This window comes from Corythoichthys intestinalis, chromosome 16, assembly GCF_030265065.1.
Source record: "Corythoichthys intestinalis isolate RoL2023-P3 chromosome 16, ASM3026506v1, whole genome shotgun sequence".
In the NCBI taxonomy this organism is placed as follows: domain Eukaryota; kingdom Metazoa; phylum Chordata; class Actinopteri; order Syngnathiformes; family Syngnathidae; genus Corythoichthys; species Corythoichthys intestinalis.
This window is the reverse complement of record NC_080410.1, coordinates 24,783,289-24,803,713: the sequence shown is the minus strand read 5'-3', so window position 1 is coordinate 24,803,713 and position 20,425 is coordinate 24,783,289. Positions and strand designations below refer to the sequence as shown.

Sequence of the window (20,425 nt, the reverse complement as noted above, 5' to 3'; positions counted from 1 at the left end):
AATAATATTTTAATGGAATGTGCCTTAAAACATATTTTTTTCCTTTTGGCATTAAGTTATTCTTTGTCTTGGACTTCTGATATTCAATTTTTGTTGTAACTTTGCACAGGTTGTTCTAGTATTGCTCAAATAAATCACTGCATAGCCATATAAGAACTACAGTGATCCCTCGCTACATCGCGCTCTCAGTCCATCACTGATATTTTTTTTCAATTTGGAAAAAAAATAAAAAATGCAGGATTATATACAGATATGCCATCCGATCATGCACAGCCTCTCACACTCCCTCCTGAAGCTTTTTCTCACCAGGCAGCTGCAGCTTGTTAAAATTAACGATGAGTGACATGGGAGCTGCTTTGAAGTGCCCAGACAACTACCTTTCAAAGGCCGCCGCCTCGTTTAAATTTTTTAAACACTGGCTGTAGTCGCTATGGCAACTCATTGTGTTGTGTGCGGTTCTAAACAGCAAGTTGATTTGAGAGGACTCAGTCAATGAAAAATTTAAAGAATTATACTGTTATAGTTAATTATACTCTTTCCAATGCTAAATCTGAGTGAAATCATTGAACACACACAAAAAAAATATGTTTTTTTGTATGTAAATAAGCTACACATCTACTTTGCGGATTTCGATTATCGGGGGGGGGCTCCCCGCTCCCTATTAACCACAAAAAACGAGGGATCATTGGATATCACTGCATTAATTACGATACATTTACAGTTTAAATTCTACTTTATGTTGGATAAAAATTTACTGGAATTTCAGACTGTACACTACGGTTCAAAAGTTTGGGGTTCAAACTTTTGTAGTGTAAACCTCACCTAACTAAGATGCAATCACCAAATTTTACAAGTAATTGGTTGTTTACATAGGCCGCACTCGACTTTTAGCCGCAGGAGTGCACTTTAGGTTGTAACACTTGACCGTAAACCGCAAGTCGAGGGGGGGGTTATAGTTCAAAAAGTTTTAGCCAGTAACAGTGAAGTGCAACATGCACAAGGTAAGTCATCGTCTTTATTCTCTCTTAACTGCTGTATCGCTTCAAAACAAACGAAACAAGTGCAAACAGTTATAAACAAAATTATCAATGGCATATCTACCATGGTCGAGAGGTGTGAGGCAAAATCCAAAAGTCCAAACACTTTGCAATTGGGGTTCGTGCTTTTTTTGTATTTGCAAACGCTTTGCAAAAGAAAAGAAGCACGAATGCAACCTGCCACAACACGATCCCCAATTTCTAAAGCGCAATTGCAAACTGGTAAAAGCACGAACCCCAATTGCCACAGCACAACTTCAAAAGGATAACACGGAAGTTAAAAAAATTAAAAAAATAAAAAAAAAAGGACGACTTTGCATATTGCTATATGTGCTTTGTGACCATCTCTACAGACCTCCGTGAAGCCGCCCCCATCAGTCGCAAATTTATATGAAAATGTCAATCATTTGAGCTGTAAATTTTTATTTATATATATTTAATTTCCAGTGAGAATGTCATAACTCCCATGGCTCACGGAGCGTATCAAGTCTCTCAATAACGGGGGTGTCAATAACGAGCAGAAACGAATTCGGGTCCATTTTGTAGTGGATGGGGGGGCTGTAGATTTGAATTTCAAGTGATGACGTCACTCTCACCTCCTCATTTACCGCAAAATGGACCAGAAGTGCCATTCGTTCCCGATACGTTCGTGCTAGTTGTTTGGACAGCCCTCTGTTATTGAGAGTTGCTGAGCTCCGTCAGCCATGGGAGTTATGACGTCCTCACTCGAAATTAATATCTCAATATCTATAAAACGATCGCAGCACAAACGACAATTTTTTACAGCACAAACAATTGACACAATTTTTTAAATCAAAATGGGAGGTTGATTGACCTCAAACCTATATTAGAGTTATAAATATCGCAACAATAGCAGGACAAAAAAAAAAACGTAGCACAAACTATTGCCATCATTCTTATATAAATTTTCGTCTGATGGGGGGGGTAACTTCACGGAGGTCTGTAGAGATGGTCACAAAGCACATATAGCAATATAAAAAGGGTCACCGTATATATCCCCTACATCCCCCTAAACTCTCCTTTTGAGAGCTGTGATCCTGTTTTTAATGTAAAATTTTACTGCTGACCAATTCCTGTTTTTGAGTGCTACTTTTTCCTTTTTAAGGCAGTCCTCGCAGTCGCTCTTCCGTGGAACACGGCAGGTAGTGATGAATGACATCATATGCTTCTCAACAGCCAGGACCTCCTCTTTCTTCCATGGCTTCTTTTTAACCGGTTGTCGACCTTACAAAAACAAACATTCATCATTAAATTTGTTTCAAATTAGTCGAGTCATTTAGTCCATGATACCCTGTTCTAAATATGGCGGTTGCGTAGTGCACAGTCAACTAGCACATCACAATATCATTTCCAAAATGAATTTAAAAAATATATAACTGAAAAGTTAGAGAAATAAACATTAAAATCAACATTTTAAAAAAATCTCATGAAACTTACCTTTTCCTTTTTTGGGTGACTTTTGTTTCCGTTTGGTGGACTGAGGTTTGGGTATCTGCTGAGGAGATGGTCCATCAACGTGCAATTCTGATGGATCATCTCTTTCATTAGGGGTCACGTTACTCTCTACAAAATAAAAGCAAGATATTATATATTGTAAAACAAAGCAACACACAACCTACTGCTAGTGTTTGATAAGCTGAACGAGTTGGCACTTTGAAGGCAGCGCTCCCAAGCTTCTCTGGCAAGATCAAAGACACAACGCCTTCCAAACATCCTTAACTTTAACAAGCAAACGCCAGCTGCACTGTCTGACCAAGAAATGTAGCAGGAGGGAGATTGAGAGGCTGTACGCGCATGAAGCAGAAAATGTTAAAAAGCGGATCCTGTTCACCTGATTCTGATCCTCTGAAAATGGCGCGATCGGATTGGGACATCCCTAGTTTCAAATTGATTTGTTTGATATCGACCGGTCGGATTTAAAAAAGGCAGATACCGATATACGTCAAATTTTCAAATATCAGCGCCGATAATTGGTAGGGAGATGGATAGCTGTTCTCTGGATTTATTATAAATTTGTACAGCATACATTGAGTTTTATAACAATACCAAACATGCTTCGACTGATGTAGACAGGTATTCATATCATGTAGTGCCACTAATTCAGATTTTAGCTGAATGCAAACATCCTCAAATATCAAGATGTCTTATGTCAAATCCTACCTTCAGTCGTTGACCTGCACGCTTCATCAGGTTCGCTTTCAGGGTCACTGTTAGAATCACTATCAGTGTGCACATTCTCTGTATGGGAATGAACGAGAATGTCCATTGCTTTTAGATTTTAAATGGTGCAGAAATGCTCGAAAATAATGAAACAGTGCATTCTCTTTCAACAGTAGACGATAGATGAAAAAATATTTTTTTATAAATATATATTACCCTCAGGATCAATGCTTATGTCATCCAAGGACTTGCCCTTGAAATCCTTCAGACGTCCTTTTTCCAGGGCCAGAAGTACTTTGCTTATTTTAGCAAGCTGGAGAGTACCCTCAGGAAGCCTGTAAAACTGCCGATGTACTCTTATATCGTGACCAAGGAAACCAGCTAGCTGGTCCAACTCCGTGTTGCTAAGGTTCAGAACTTGTGAGAGAGTTCCTGTTTGTTTGCGAAGCTTTGTTGAGGTGAGACTCTTGGGACTTTTTGCGCCACAGGCCTGGGCATAATATCTTAGAGAGTCAGAACCTCTGTAGCACGTCAAAGCAAATGGTCTTGCAAACAGGTATCCATTTTCCTGAGGAACCCCACATTCTTGCCGTTTGCTGGTAAGTAAGTCCAAGGTGTGCTGCATTGCTGGGGTTAGAAGCACAGGAACCTTTCTTCCTCTTTTCCCCCTGATCTCGATCCGTCTGAAATGTTGGCATAGTTTCTTTTCAAGAGATGTCAGGGCTTCCAAAATGTCATCCTGAAGGTCTGTAGTAGTGTTAGACAAGTATGCAGTCATTGGCATCTTAGACACCTCTCCAGCTCTTCGTCGGTTAAAAAGAATGACCTGCGTCAATGTGACCTTGGCCAGCTGTGACCACGACTGAGCGGAGATCTCGGTTGATAGTTTAGCGCTGAAATGCTTCTGTTTCTCATCCAAATAACAGTGGAGGGTTTGGACATCCTTGGTGAAAGGAAGTAGTTGAGGCTGGTTCCACCTGGATTCGTGCAGTGTCCTCAGCGATGCAGCTGAAATATTTTCGTTCCAGCGTGTTTCATACACTTTGCGAAATGTGCGAGCTTCTTTGGCAGCACTGTAGTCTTTTTGTAAATTGGCACGACTTTCAACAAGCATTGATATCTTCGTAAGGCTGTATCCAATTTTGAGAGCAAGACTTGGACGCTTGTAAGCACCGGTTCTGCCATCATAGCCTGCCAGCTCTTTTACAGCCTGGACAACATTCATGAAATTGGATGGTTGAATGTGTTCTTGTATTGTCTTCATTGAAGTCGTTTTTCTAGAACAAAGCAGAAGTCGTCCAAGTTCTCTTAATTTCTGCCTAATATATTCATGTTTGTCTGGATCATGCCCCAGTCGGTTGTAAAGATGGTCACCGTACTCCAAGATACAGATGTCTTTTTTAACTGCTGATGAAACATCATCTTGGACCATGTTGCTTAACAGTTTCCATAAGTCCTGCTTGACATCAGGTGGAGCAAGCGTACTAAATGCACACAGAGCCTGGACACGGGTTTTACCTGGCCTGTGAGGTTCACAGGGCCTCAGCTTGCAAATTGCCATGTGTTTCCAAAGGAGTTTTCTGGCGAAAAATCCTTGACAATAGGCACAATGTAAGAAATCCTGTGCATTTGAATCATGTCTTGGCTGCTTGCGAGGAACAAGGTTACCCACCCCAGAATTTAGGACATCAACATTGTGGGCAAAGTTACCCCTGTTTCTCAGCTGTTCCAGATGGAGCCGCCTTTCTTTGGAGCCTTTGTTGAAAGCAAAAGCCTGTGCAACCTCTGACTCATCTGAATGTGCCCGCTCTAGATGCCTCGCAAATTTTACAACTCCCAGCTTGCAGTACAAACAGTACTGTTTCTTATTGTAACATCTTGACCCGTTGTTTTTTTTGCTTGCAGCAAGTACGCAAAGTCGACCACCAGAATTTTTATTTGTAAGAAGAGAAGAGGAACTATCAGGAGAAATTTGGTCCTGGTCAAAATCCATCGTTGAATTCTTTAAAGGAGAAGCAACATCACCTACTCCACTCTGGTTTATTGAGTCAGCCTGACTGGATGGTGGGGAGTGATGATGCACACTTTTCAAACATTTCCTTTCACGCATCGAACCAGAGCTACTCCTCCTAACAGGTGGACGCCCTCTTTTAACAGATGGCATCGAGGAGGCTTTTGATGTATTTGTAAGGTGAGACAAATCTTTGATGATACCCTTCTTAAAGAGAGAGTCGACACATTGCAAACCTTCACTCGCATCTGATTCCTCACTTGTGCCTGGAATATATTCATCTCCACTGTCCTCTGAGGTGGAGTAAAGAAGCTCTCCATTACCGTCAACTTCATTTTCCACCTAGAAAAAAAAATGTATTAATGAAAGAAGGCAGACGACCAATGAAAAGACAACACAATTCCTAATACATACCTGATATCGGCTAAGTGTGCTGTTGACCTGCATACATTTAGTTCTCCTGAGCTTTGGGATAGTACTTTGGTAAGGATTTATGGATAGCTCTTGGGATTCATCAGAATCGGAATCTGTGTAGTTAACCAAACCCATATTATGCAGGGTTTTTTTGTCCATGGGAAAAGAATGGTTTGAATCCAAGTTCTAAAGAACAAAGAAACCGTGATCTGCTGAATACTGTCACAGAGGTAAGAGGTCTACACACAAATATCAAAAACGGTATATATCAAACACTGAAAAACGACAATAGTACCTTCATTTCTGACTTCGCAGGTCCTAGAGAGGAATGCTCAGTGGTGCTTGAGATCTAAAATTCAGGAGATTCACTTAAATTCAACTGTACGTCCTGTCAACAAGTTGAGATTTAGGTTGACAATATTTACAGTGAGGAGCAGAAGTATTTGCACCCCTTGTGATTTTGCAAGTTCATCCACTTACAAAATAGGTAGAGGTCTGATATTTCAATCATAGATGCATTTCCACTTATACAGACAATCTAAAAAAATCCGGAACTCACTTTGTATAATTTTTTAATTTATTTGTAATTTATTGGGGTTCATAAGTATTTGTACCCCTGAGAATCATCAATATTTCTGACTAGAGCAGTCCCGACTAGTCGACGTTGTCAACGTCATCGATGACGTAAATGCGTCGACGGGCAAAACACACCGTCGACGGGTAATGACGGGTTAAAAAAAATTACATACGAATAAAGTTTAGAATGGCGGGCGCTCGCGATGCAAGCGGTTGTTACTGGCACCTCCAAGGGGGCCGCTGTTATTTCAATGTGACCGGCATTGTCAGAATGAGCAAATAGGAAGAAAGTGGGCGAGCGAGAGAGAGGGAGCGCGATCGGTGGTCAATAAAAGTATCTATAAAGAGCCATCCGACGCCTCTCAGTGTTTTTATGCACGCCGCCGCCTTCCTGAGGAGTAAATCGGACGAACCGACGACAACAAGCCAAGTGAATCGCTGGTTCACTCGTCATTACGGCGAGGAGTTAAAAACACCGCCAATTACCAAAAAGGGCAGAATTGGTAACACGTGAAAGCGGCATAAAGCCAAAAAAGCGGACCAGAATAGCCAGAGCCTGAAACTATTTCAAGGAAAATATGGAGGGTGATACCGTGTGTACTCTTTGCTAAGCTGAGCTTGCATACCACGGTAGCACGTCGGCTATGAACGAACACTTGAAGCGCCGTCATCCAAGTGTAATTTTAAGAAACAACAAGCTAGCAGATTGTAAATCCATACAATTTAACAATTTTTTAAAAATAAGTTGCCTTTATGTGCGTTCTATCAACGTGCATTTTATTTAATAAAATAAATAATATATGCGTATATAATGTATAATATTTTTTTTTAATTATTATTAAATTTATTAGGATCATGGAAGCTCCCACTTGGGGAAAATATATACATATATCCTGTATATACATAATATAATAAAAATATATATGGAAACAGCACTGGCCTGCTTACTGTAATCCATGACTGCACTAATGTTAGTTACTTTATATTATAAAGTATTATTGTGTATATACATACAGTATAGTAGTATACTATAAAATTAATACTATACATTTCATTTTTGTTACTGTGAATATGTGTGCCTTTCATTCAAAATAATTGTGGTAATATTTCAGTGTGCCCTCTACTTTATTGATTTTCAGGTTAAAACCAAGTTGACCAGTTTTTCCCCTCCCTTAAAAATGCAGAATGCACACCAGAAAAAGCGTCTGAACTCACACAATGTATTCTAAAAATGGTTGTCCGGGACATTGCAATTCATTTTAACATTTAGAACACTATAGACAATGGCATACCACAAAAAGAGTAAGAATTGTTTTGACTCCTGTTAAAGAGGTGAAATCACAATGTTTCTGTTTGCATTTTTTTTTTTTTTTTTTTTTTGCACTAGACTCCTGTTAAAGAGGTGAAATCACAGTGTTTGTTTGCATTTTTTTTTTTTTTGCACTAGTTAATTCTAGCAGCATTTGACCTCATTGTTTGTGATTTATTATTGATATTTATGTTATGTATTTATACGTTAATAAAGAATTTAGGTGTTCCAAAATGTTTTTTGTGGATTAATAAGCTTCTACAAAAAATTCATTAATAAAGTAGTAAAAAAAATATATATATATATATATATATATATATATATGTATGTATTATTAGATTAGTCGACTAACCGTAAAAATAGTCGGCTGACTAATCAAGAGGAAATTAGTCATTTGGGACAACCCTAGTTATGACACTTAAAGAGCTGTCAGTCTACCTTAAAAAAAAAAAAAGTCCACATTAACCCCATGAGAAACCACCCACGCACCACCTGATCTTCCAACATGACAATGATCCAAAACCCACAGCCAAGCTGACCGAGGAGTGGCTGGGTAAAGAGCATATCAAGGTTCTGGAGTGCCTAGCCAGTCTCCATATCTCAACCTAATAGAAAATCTTTGGATGGAGCTGAAACTTAAAACCTATCAGATCTAGAGAAGATTTATGTGGAGGAATGGGCCAAAATCCATGTTTCCATATGTGAAAGCATCTAGCCTCTGTAATTGCTTCTGCACTATACATTAGCACTGATTTTCTCACGGGTACAAATACTTAACCCCAGTAAATTACAATTGAATTATTGAAAAATCATACAATGTCAGTTGCGTTTTTTAAATGTATTTATTTTTTAAATTATATCTCCATAAGTGGAAATGCATCTATGATTGACAATTCAATCCTCTACCTATTTTCTTAAGGGGTGAACTTGCAAAATCACAAGGAGTGCAAATACTTCGGCACCTCACTGTATTTGCTACAGATTTTCTACCAATTTTTAAGCATTAGCAATCCATGAGAACATTTTTTTAATCAGTTTGACTGTCTCAGTATAGCTGATGCCAAGTCACTTTATCTTGAAGTATTTTATCTGTTTTGTTTGCAAATAACAGTGTGCAACAGACCCCAGGAGAGCCAGGAAGTACTAAAAGTCCCCCAAATAAACAGCTGCAGCGGCTGTTAATGTTCTAGATTATTTTGGACTAAGGCTATATACAACTTCTGTTAGTATTTCAATAAACTCATGATGAAAAAGGTTATTAAATAGTCATTTCAAACACAAAATAAATACCTTTACGGGGTCCCCACAAATATTGTAAAACCTGACACACACCCACTAAGCTGGGCTTGGGTGTACTGTATTTCAAGACTCGAACAATTGGCTGAAGTCAGACAAACTGCAGCTTTAAAGCACAAGTTATGCATACCTCCATTGCAGCATCTGTAGATTTCGGAGACTGTTGCTCTCTGGTTCTGGAGATCCCAACCTCAGTCACAGTGGAATGGCTTCCTCCAACCTGTTCAAGTTCAGAATATAATTCATGAACAAACATCAAATGTATATCTCTACACATTTCAAGATTCAGCCATTTACAACAACAAAAATCCATAACTCAGTTGAATCCACTCACTATGGCCGATTCAAAAGCACTTTTACCGTGATGCATTTGATCTTTTTTTGACTACTATTTCATTCATTTCAGGTTTAATGAAAACAAAAATGTGTTAGGGACCACATCAATGCCCGACACGTCCCAAATGTCTCCTAAATTAAAAGTTGCAGCGGCTGGTATCATTGTACATTATTTCAAACTAAGAGTTAATACAACTTCTCTTTGTATTTCAATAAACACATGATGAAAAAGGTTATTAAATAGTATTTTCAACCACATAATAAATAACTTTACGGGGTCCCCACAAATATTGTAAAACCTGACACACACCTACTAAGCTGGGCTTGGGTGTACTATAATTCAAGACTCGAACAATTGGCTGAAGTCAGACAAACTGCTGCTTTAAAGCACAAGCGATGCATACCTCCATTGCAGCGTTTGTAGATTTCGGAGACTTTTGCTCTCTGGTTCTGGAGATCCCAACCTCAGAATATTTAGTCACAGTGGAATGGCTTGCCCCATCCTGATCAACAAGTTGAGAATATAATTAACATCAAATGCATATCTCTATGCATTTTAGTATTTAGCCACATAGAACAAAGAAAATCCATAACTCCACTCACTATGGCCGATTCAAAAGCAATTTTACCGTGATACATTTGTTCTTTTTTTGACTAGCATTTTATTCATTTGAGGTTTAATGAAAACAATAATGTGTTAGGGACCCCATTAGTGCCCGACATGTCCTAAACGTCTCCCAAATTAACAGCTGCAGCGGCTGGTAATGTTGTAGATTATTCCAGACGAAGGGTATATACAACTTCTGTTAGTATTTCAATAAAGACATGAAGAAAAAGGTTATTGAATAGTATTTTTAAAAACAAAATAAATAACTTTACGGGGTCCCCACAAATATTGTAAAACCTGACACACACCCACTAAGCTGGGCTAGGCTATACTGTATTTCAAGTCTCGAACAATTGCCTGAAGTCAGATAAACTGCACCTTTAAAGCACAAGCGATGCGTACCTCCATTGCAGCGTCCGTAGATTTCGGAGACTGTTGCTCTCTGGTTCTGGAGATCCCAACCTCAGAATATTCAGTCACAGTGGAATGGCTTACTCCATCCTGATCAACAAGTTGAGAATATAATTCATTAACAAACATCAAATGTATATCTCTATGCATTTTAAGATTTAGCCACATACAACAACAAAAATCCATAACTCAGTTGAATCCACTCACTATGGCCGATTCAAAATCACATGTCGTGATGCATTTGTTCTTTTTTTTATTTCTATTTCATTCATTTGAGGTTTAATGAAAACAAAAATGTGTTAGGGACCACATCAGTGCCCGACACGTCCTAAACGTCTCCCAAATCAACAGCTGCAGCGCCTGGTAATGTTGTAGATTATTTCAGACTAAGGGTATATACAACTTCTGTTAGTATTTCAATAAACTCATGATGAAAAAGGTTATTAAATAGTCATTCCAAACACAAAATAAATAACTTTACGGGGTCCCCACAAATATTGTAAAACCTGACACACACCCACTAAGCTGGGCTTGGGCTGTACTGTATTTCAAGACTCGAAAAATTGGCTGAAGTCAGACAAACTGCTGCTTTAAAGCACAAGCAATGCATACCTCCATTGCAGTGTCTGTAGATTTCGGAGACTGTTGCTCTCTGGTTCTGGAGATCCCAACCTCAGAATATTCAGTCACAGTGGAATGGCTTGCTCCATCCTGATCAACAAGTTGAGAATATAATTCATTAACAAACATCAAATGTTTATCTCTATGCATTTTAAGATTTAGCCACATACAACAACAAAAATCCATAACTCAGTTGAATCCACTCACTATGGCCGATTCAAAATCACTTATCGTGATGCGTTTGTTCTTTTTTTGATTACTTTTTCATTCATTTGAGGTTTAATGAAAACAAAAATGTGTTAGGGACCACATCAGTGCCCGACACGTCCTAAACGTCTCCCAAATCAACAGCTGCAGCGCCTGGTAATGTTCTAGATTTTTTCAGACTAAGGGTATATACAACTTCTGTTAGTATTTCAATAAACTCATGATGAAAAAGGTTATTAAATAGTCATTTCAAACACAAAATAAATAACTTTACGGGGTCCCCACACATTTTGTAAAACCTGACACACACCCACTAAGCTGGGCTTGGGTGTACTATATTTCAAGACTCGAACAATTGGCTGAAGTCAGACAACCTGCAGCTTTAAAGCACAAGCGATGCATACCTCCATTGCAGCATCTGTAGATTTCGGAGACTGTTGCTCTCTGGTTCTGGAGATCCCAACCTCAGAATATTCAGTCACAGTGGAATGGCTTCCTCCATCCTGATCAACAAGTTGAGAATAAAATTCATTAACAAACATCAAATGTATATCGCTACACATTTCAAGATTCAGCCATTTAACAACAACAAAAATCCATAACTCAGTTGAATCCACTCACTATGGCCGATTCAAAAGCACTTTTACCATGATGCATTTGATCTTTTTTTGACTACTATTTCATTCATTTCAGGTTTAATGAAAACAAAAATGTGTTAGGGACCACATCAGTGCCCGACACGTCCTAAACGTCTCCCAAATCAACAGCTGCAGCGCCTGGTAATGTTGTAGATTGTTTCAGACTAAGGGTATATACAACTTCTGTTAGTATTTCAATAAAGACATGAAGAAAAAGGTTATTAAATAGTCATTTCAAACACAAAATAAATAACTTTACGGGGTCCCCACAAATATTGTAAAACCTGACACACACACACTAAGCTGGGCTGGGCTGTACTGTATTTCAAGACTCGAAAAATTGGCTTAAGTCAGACAAACTGCTGCTTTAAAGCACAAGCGATGCATACCTCCATTGCAGCGTCTGTAGATTTCGGAGACTGTTGCTCTCTGGTTCTGGAGATCCCAACCTCAGAATATTCAGTCACAGTAGAATGGCTTGCTCCATCCTGATCAACAATTTGAGAATATAATTCATTAACCAACATCAAATGCATATCTCTCTGCATTTTAGCATTTAGCCACATAGAACAACATAAATCCATAACTCAGGTGAATCCACTCACTATGGCCGATTCAAAATCACATATCGTGATGCATTTGTTCTTTTTTTAATTACTATTTCATTCATTTGAGGTTTAATGAAAACAAAAATGTGTTACGGACCACATCAGTGCCCGACACGTCCTAAACGTCTCCCAAATCAACAGCTGCAGCGCCTGGTAATGTTCTAGATTATTTCAGACTAAGGGTATATACAACTTCTGTTAGTATTTCAATAAACTCATGATGAAAAAGGTTATTAAATAGTCATTTCAAACACAAAATAAATAACTTTACGGGGTCCCCACAAATATTGTAAAACCTGACACGCACCCACTAAGCTGGGCTTGGGTGTACTATATTTCAAGACTCAAACAATTGGCTGAAGTCAGGCAAACTGCTGCTTTAAAGCACAAGCAATGCATACCTCCATTGCAGCATCTGTAGATTTCGGAGACTGTTGCTCTCTGGTTCTGGAGATCCCAACCTCAGAATATTCAGTCACAGTGGAATGGCTTCCTCCATCCTGATCAACAAGTGGAGAAGTAATATAAACCATTAACCAATATGAGACGAACTGCAGCTTTAAAGCACATGCGATGCATACCTCCATATCAGAGTCTTTAGATCTTGGAGGCTGCTCTCTGGTCCTGGAGATTTCACGCTCAGCAGTTTTCGTCACAGTTGATTGTCCTTTGTCCTGATCCGCAAATGGAGACATACAACTTCTATTGATGTGATCATGCGATAAGGAGGAAAACAACTTTTAAATTAGTTTGTGGTTAGCCTACAGTCAACCTGTTTACCATAAAATGAAATCAAACTGGAAACCCCAATCTCTGAAGCTCTGTTGCAAGTTATTTTTATGTCTGATACTTATTTGACAAACCTTTTTCCTCCAAGGCCAGTCCGCTGGTCCATAGTCATAAGTTATCTCTTCACCAACATCAAGGTCTCTTAGTGCAAATAAACACAGGTGAGGCTTGCCCTCTGTCACAATCATCTTCATTTTACAATTTGGGTGCTTGTGGTCATCATTGACCAGTCTTCCGAGACTGTCATCTTCTTTGGCAGCATCAACGCTTAAAAGACAATATGAAATAAAAAAATATATAAACTATATAGAATATACAGTATATACACATTTAAAAGGGGGAAGGAAATGCACAATTGGGTCATATTAAAATATATATAATAACATATATCCTCAGAGATCTCAAGTGATTTTTCTCAAGACAATTTATGTCTTATGGCATTGATTTTCTCCTGAAAAGTTAAAACACTGAATGCATGACAAAATAAAAATCTGTAAATTGCAATCTTAGCCTCACCACCAAGTTTTTTCTTGCCAGCGGAAATCAAAGACAAAGACTCTTCCTGTTCCATAGTCCATCTTTCTCTTTTGGGATTCATCCCAATCTATCAATTCTCCTCTGTACTCCACAACAAAATCTTCTTTCCTGAAAGGGGCTTTGGTAAATACTCCTCGACCTTGTATGAACAAAAACAAAGGTTTGTAGCTTTATCTTCATAATTTTGACACAATTACAATGAAAAAAAGAGTAGCAAGATCATCATTTGTACCACCATTTACTCGGAATGTCCTGATCACATTTTTGCACCTAAATCGGAGTCACCCCATTTTGAGGATTTGCAGATTCCTGGTCACGATACAATAACAGGGCAATGTATTAAGATTAAGCCTGAACGATGAATATTTTAAACATCTCCATCGCGAAGTGCATATGCGCGATAGTCCCATCGCAAGGACGTGCGAGTTTTATTTTTTTTTAATCCACAAATTTATGTTGCTTCATGCTTTCTCTATCCCGAGCTGATCGCTTTAGTGTCACTCGCGCTCCCTCCCTCCCTCTCCCAGCTCTATGTTCCTCTGCACACTTGCTTATTAAAGTTAACGATGGTTGTGTTTGATCTTGCCACTGAAGTGGACTTCAAATGCACTGCATGTTTCAATCATCGTTGAACTTGTTAAGCACTTGTTGCATGAAGGAAGCGTGCGCTGGAATGAATGTGTGTGTGTGGAAACGTTCGAGGTAGCCGGTGTTCTGACTAAGGGGTTTTCTTTGTACACCTGTTGTGTCTTGGAAATAAACGCCATTAGTGATTTTGCAGCCAAGGTAGATAAACAGAAGCATTTAATAAAGCAAAGCATTTGCCTACTACAGTACTTTATTCGTGTTTAAAAATGATTCGGTGGGACAGTTATGTTTAAAACTGATCATCATTATTACATTTGAAATGCTTAAAACCCATTTTTTAATATATATATCTATATATATAGATATATATAGATATATACATTTTTTAAAGCATACTCTTGGGGGAAAAAAGTGAAAAAAACCATTGTAATATGCATCTCTTTCCGATGCTAAAATATGTATAAATATGTATTTTTAATATCGCAATGTAATAGTGCAATATATTGCAATCCCCCCCCCCAAAATCGCAGCAATTTTTTCCAATATCGTTCAGGCCTTATTAAGATTTAAAAAATAGAACTAGTTAATGTAAACTATTTTCATATTCCAGATATCACTCTTGTATGATGATCTTATCAACGTCCTGCAACAACTAGCAGAACGTTCTATTTGTGGTGCATATGCTTCTGCGGTTTCTGAATTTGTTGAAATATATACTTTTGTTTTTGTAATATCTGTGTACAACTGGATTGGTTTGGTATCAAGTTGTTAAGAGCAAAGTGTTGGTTGGAAAATTAGGAAAATTAGTGAAAAAATAATTTGTGTACCTGTATAGCCTGGTGTTTGAAAAAAAATAGAATTAAGATAGAACATCTGACGATACATCGCAGTACAGGAGATAAATGTGGACAAAATTGTTACTACCCTTTAAAAAAAAAAAACAAACAAAAACAAAAAAAAAAAAAAAACATACATTCAGACATGAGCTGATAACTAGTTTCAAAGGATACCAAGGTTTTAAAATGTCTAATTATCCGATTGTTAGATGAGCTATTTCAATATTATTGGCTGCTTTTAAACCCTAACAAACGTTCTCGCTGAAGTTATGGTGTTGACAGTCCGGAGGAATCAAATCAGCTTCTCAAAGCCGAAGAACATGCTGTTTTGTTAATACGAATCTTAGGCACACAACACAGTTGTTCAATGTATTTGCGTATAGAGCCCTCCCAAGTAGTCGAAGACATCGATGACGTAAATGTGTCGGTTAGCACAACATACTGTTGAATGTTGATGATGTGAATACATCGACACGAGCATACAATCAGTTGTTGACATATATGCACTGCTAAAATGGCATAGGCTTGGGATCCCAGTGTTTCGGGCAGGGAATAAGAGAGTTACATTTGTTATAGTGGTTTTTAGTTTTTATGTTTGTAGAACAGCGGTAAACAATATGGTGCCCGTCGTCATCAGGTGCCCTGCCCCCCAATAAGCAAATAAGTAGTCGACAGTTTTAAAAATAGCTCACCAGTGATGCAATATTGTTAGTTCTTGATTTAACAATTTAAACTTGGTATGGGCATTTTTTCAGTACAAAATATTCTACATATTGTTTGAGAAAAAAAAACGTGAATAACGTAAACAAATTTTCAAAATAATGAATTTTAGATTTCTATTTTGATACCATAATATTTGTACTCAAAGTTATCATACTGTAAGAAACTGATTTTGGCCCATGCCTACACCCAATGGTCATTTAAAGTTAACCATATACGGATTTCCAATTTTTGGCACTGTTACGTGCATAGGGTTAACCATCAATACAGTCAGCCACAATGAGAATCTGGCTGTTTTCAGGAGCAAGAAGTTACTACATAAAGTTGCTTGAAAAGGTAAATTTTAGGCAATTTCCACAAAAATTGTCTTGTGCACCTCATAAAATGACATAAGGCAGGGGTCGGCAACTCAAAATAGTCAAAAAGTCATAGTGGACCAAAAAAAAAACATGTCTGGAGCCGCAAAAAATTACATATTAACCTTATAATGAAGGCAACACATGCTGTACGAATCTATATTAGATATGGTAGCCAATGATCAAAATGACTAAGTTGGCTACAAATACATCATGAGCCTTCATCATTAAATGTTTATTTTTCCTGCAGTGCATCCTATTGAAAATGACGCACCACGTGACTACTCTGATGTACGATGCCACCTTAAGTTTTTTCATCACAATATTAATGAATTAAATGAATGTTTGTGTCATGTTTGTCCTCCTACAGAAACCATATTAAAACAAAAAATATATTTACCCCCCCCCATCTTTTTCAGACATTTTTCAAGAAGCTCCACGGAGCCACTAGGACAGCGCTAAAGAGCCACATGCAGCTCTAGAGCCGCGGGTTGCCGACCTCTAACATAAGGCGATTAAAAAAATATATATCACCGGAAAAAATAATGCAAGGCCGCATTTAAATAATTTGAAAAAAATCAAATACTGAGGTTTAGACACGTCTGACTTGAATTAAAACGCTAAGAAGTCATCTCGGATACAGTAAAACAAAAACAACAATAACTTACAGTATATCTCAGTGAAGATTTTAATACCATACAGTACCTTTAAAAGAATTGATGTACTTCTTCTCCAACTCGACAGTCTTATCCAGACCCATTAAAGCATGTTCAATGGCATCCTGCTTTGGTGATTTCCTGCTTCTCAGGGAAGGCATTGCCAATTCTAAAAAATAAATTATAATGATTTTATACATTATTGGTATTATAGGCTAAATTTCTGCCTGCTGCCACACCAATTTGTAATTTTCTTTAAACAATGTAGCTGCATTACATAGCTTTCTTAGCGCTTTTATAAAAGATTTACACTATAATGCAAAACTATCTTGTTAAATTTGTCCACGCAAGAGGGTATACTTTAATGTCCTACATAGCATATTGCTAGTTTGCATAGAGGTGCTTCATTAAAAACGTTTTGGCTACTATGCTAAGTTAGCTCACTAAAGTAAGTCCTTGCAGCACATACATACTGGCACTGAATTCCTGCACTAAAACTGCATTGCATAGTTGTCTTATATGCTTATATAAATCGTTATCGCTACAATGCTAAATTAGTTGGTTAAATTACGAGCGCCTCAGAGCAAGGCCAATTATGTGCTAAATGATACCATCACAACGAAGCTGCTTATTTTAAACGTTTTATTTTTAACTATATCATCACTCCAATCAAGGAGAGTGTATACTGGGTCAAAATAACACTTACCTCTGCGTTAAAACAGGTAGTATATGTACTTTAATCAGGGTGACTTTCCAAAAGTTGCACTTCCTTCTCATTCAATTGTTCTCATCTGCAATGCATTGGGCGGTGCTTAATCAGTCTTCCCGCGACAGCTGTGAATGTCAATATGTTTTAACCCCTTCAGACTTGCTGCGGGAGGACATGATGCGTGCGCATCTCTAAACCAATAAATACACTGAATTCAGTTGCAATTGTCACTTCTGGGAGATGATTGTATGAAACTTTACCCATTGAAATCAAATCATGAGTAGTGAGAAGCCCTCTTTGCTATTTTTGGCTCTTTCAAAACGAATAACGTAAAGTGCCCGTTTGTCATCAAAAACACATTAACATAAAAAATAACCAATAAAAGCATTAAATATCCAAACAAATTGCACTTTGTTGTGGTGTTTGAGTAAAAATCAGCGCAGATTTTATTTTTTTCCCAGCAGTAAAACTGCGGGTCTGAAGGGGTCTCACTGTAACTTTAATTAATGTGTGGTTGTTAATAATTATATTTGAGTGACCTTTTTCAGGAAACACAATTTACATAAGAAGAGTTCATTTCCAAAAGCACGTCTTAAAATACACACACATATATATTTTATATATATATGTATATAAAAATTCAAAAAATTGTTTGCTTTTACTCAAATTTCTGGTAAAACCTGTAATAACACTGAATAAAAAAGAGTATGTTGGGTGAAGCACAAAAATCAAGATTATCACTCATAGCAGTCGCATGCAAGGAGTAAATTGCAATAAGGCGTGATAGATAGATAGATAGATAGATAGATAGATAGATAGATAGATAGATAGATAGATAGATAGATAGATAGATAGATAGATAGATAGATAGATAGATAGATAGATAGATAGATAGATAGATAGATAGATAGATAGATAGATAGATAGATAGATAGATAGATAGATAGATAGATAGATAGTGTGGTGACCCTTTGTTGTTTGACATAATTCACCCATCGTACTGGTGTGTCCATTTGGCCGAGCGCGTTACCGGCTACGTCACAGTCACGTGACGGACACTTTAGAGCCGCGCGCGTTCCGGCTGAGTTCACAGAGAGCAGCAGAGTTCCTAGCAAGTTACAAGAAACACATGAGCCGCCGAGCACGGGAAATAAGACTCCATCCAACGTCTTACCGCTACGATAGATAGATACTGGACTGTCTCAGAAAATTAGAATACACAATATTCTAATTTTTTGAGACAGTCCTGTGTATATATACAGGACTGTCTCAGGAAATTAGAATACACAATATTCTAATTTCCTGACTGTCTCAGGGAATTAGAATATTGTGTATTCTAATTTCCTGAGACAGTCCTGTATATATACACAGGACTGTCTCAGGAAATTAGAATATTGTGTATTCTAATTTCCTGAGACAGTCCTGTATATATACACAGGACTGTCTCAAAAAATTAGAATATTGTGTATTCTAATTTTCTGAGACAGTCCAGTAGATAGATAGATAGATAGATAGATAGAGAGAGAGATGTGTTTTTTCCCGTCAACATAGTATACATACATAACATACTGCCCGATTAAGATTACTTTAAGATTTTTTTCAAAAGCAGTTCTATTCTTTCTCCACGTGGTTATTCTGGTTGACTTGGCAAGGTAGGCAGACTTTTGTGGAGGGTATGAAAACCATATAGTGTTTATCTGAATGTTGTGGGGGAAAACAGCCACTTTCCCATTCATCTTCACTGTATTTCAAATAAATATAACAACTCATTTGGCAATTAGCCCCAGAAATTGGACTGAACTCTGTGGCTGCCATTGATAAGAAAAATAAATGATTATTTTTAACTGTAAGGGTGAGAAGCAAACGATCATGTTTCTGTGCCATTAACAGCAGCAGATGTCCGATCAGTTTTGACAGGCAGGGCAATCATTGGCTGCTAACTCACTCAATCAAATATATATGTACATATATATAACACCATTATAACACCATGGTGTTAAATACAAATCATATTAGCCATCCATCGGTCTTCTTTGAGGTCGGGTCACAGGGACAGCAGCTTCAGCATCCCATACCATACTGTTTCCTCTGCTAGTTTGTCGGTCATCCCAAGGCCAGCTACAGTAGATCCACCTGCAATTCGCACCCACATCTTTTGTTTTCTCACTAGTAAAGGAGACCTAGTTTTAGACTGGCGGTCCAATCGGGCTGGAAGGGCTGTGGCGGGCCCTGCCACCGGAGCCTCGGGGAGTGGGGTTTGCACCCCCACACTATTAAATTCTCGCCGCAAAGCCTTTCGGACCCCCGCCGGCTGATGAGGGGGCCAGTTACCAGGTTGGTGAGGGCACGCCTCGCGTCGCAGTGGCGCTGAGGAGTCATCCACTGGACCTCCACGCTCTCGGCTGATTCTGAGGCGTTCGGTACGGGTGGACGCTGGATGGACGCCTGGAACAAGCTCTCACTCCAAGATGATGCCAGCGTGTCTGCCTTGTCTTTTGAGCTTGCCAGGTTGGGCATCGCTGTAGTCGCCTTCATCGACCAGGCAGTGGCCAGATCAAGGTAGGTGGTTACACCTATGACTGGTCGGATCGAGCCGAAGGTCGGCGCACCGAGGGTTTGGCCATTGTGGTGGCCAACAGGGGGGCTTCGCAGGTCAGGGAGGTCATGCTGGTCTCAGAGCGTACCATGAGGGTGCGACCCGCTCACTCGGTGGGCGTTATGTCGTTTGTTGCAGTGTACGCTCCAACCAGGGAAAGTGAGCTTCCAAAGAAGGGAGCCTTCTACACTGAGCTTGAATCGGCGATGGATGCTGTTCCAAAGAGAGACACAAGGATCGTCCTTGGCGACTTCAACACTGTCACTCGTACGTCATGGGACGGCTAGGAGTCATGTCTCCGTCCTCACAGCTCTGGAACGTGTCCCCAAGGGAATCTGTGACGACAACTCCGAGAGGCTGCTCGACTTTGCAGTAAGTCGCGGTCT

General features: G+C 38.7%; 2 protein-coding genes across 4 annotated transcripts in view; one reads left to right on the top strand and one right to left on the bottom strand.

The window, feature by feature from the left end:
* tex2 (testis expressed 2) overlaps positions 1-20,425 on the top strand; it is a 69,567-nt gene that overhangs the window by 4,396 nt on the left and 44,746 nt on the right. The gene's annotated exons all lie outside the window — the stretch shown is intronic.
* On the bottom strand, positions 1,979-5,403 carry LOC130931819 (uncharacterized). 2 transcript variants are annotated; one of them, XM_057860926.1, is made up of 4 exons: positions 3,435-5,403; positions 3,219-3,296; positions 2,496-2,621; positions 1,979-2,282 (listed from the first exon to the last, which is right to left on the bottom strand). In XM_057860926.1, exons 1-4 carry the CDS (start codon positions 5,380-5,382, stop codon positions 2,068-2,070), a joined length of 2,367 nt encoding a protein of 788 aa, XP_057716909.1. In that variant the 5' UTR covers positions 5,383-5,403; the 3' UTR covers positions 1,979-2,067. The 2 variants fall into 2 exon arrangements, with proteins under 2 accessions (XP_057716909.1, XP_057716910.1); XM_057860927.1 differs by lacking the exon at positions 3,219-3,296.

Bases quoted from the DNA above. Each gene is read 5' to 3' on its own strand.
- LOC130931819 (XM_057860926.1), bottom strand. From the start codon at position 5,382: ATGCCATCTGTTAAAAGAGGGCGTCCACCTGTTAGGAGGAGTAGCTCT. The intron at 2,622-3,218 runs GTAGGATTTGAC...TTTATTTTGTAG, and splicing joins GTGCAGGTCAACGACTGAAG to AGAGTAACGTGACCCCTAAT. The intron at 2,283-2,495 runs GTAAGTTTCATG...TGTTTTTGTAAG, and splicing joins GTCACCCAAAAAAGGAAAAG to GTCGACAACCGGTTAAAAAG.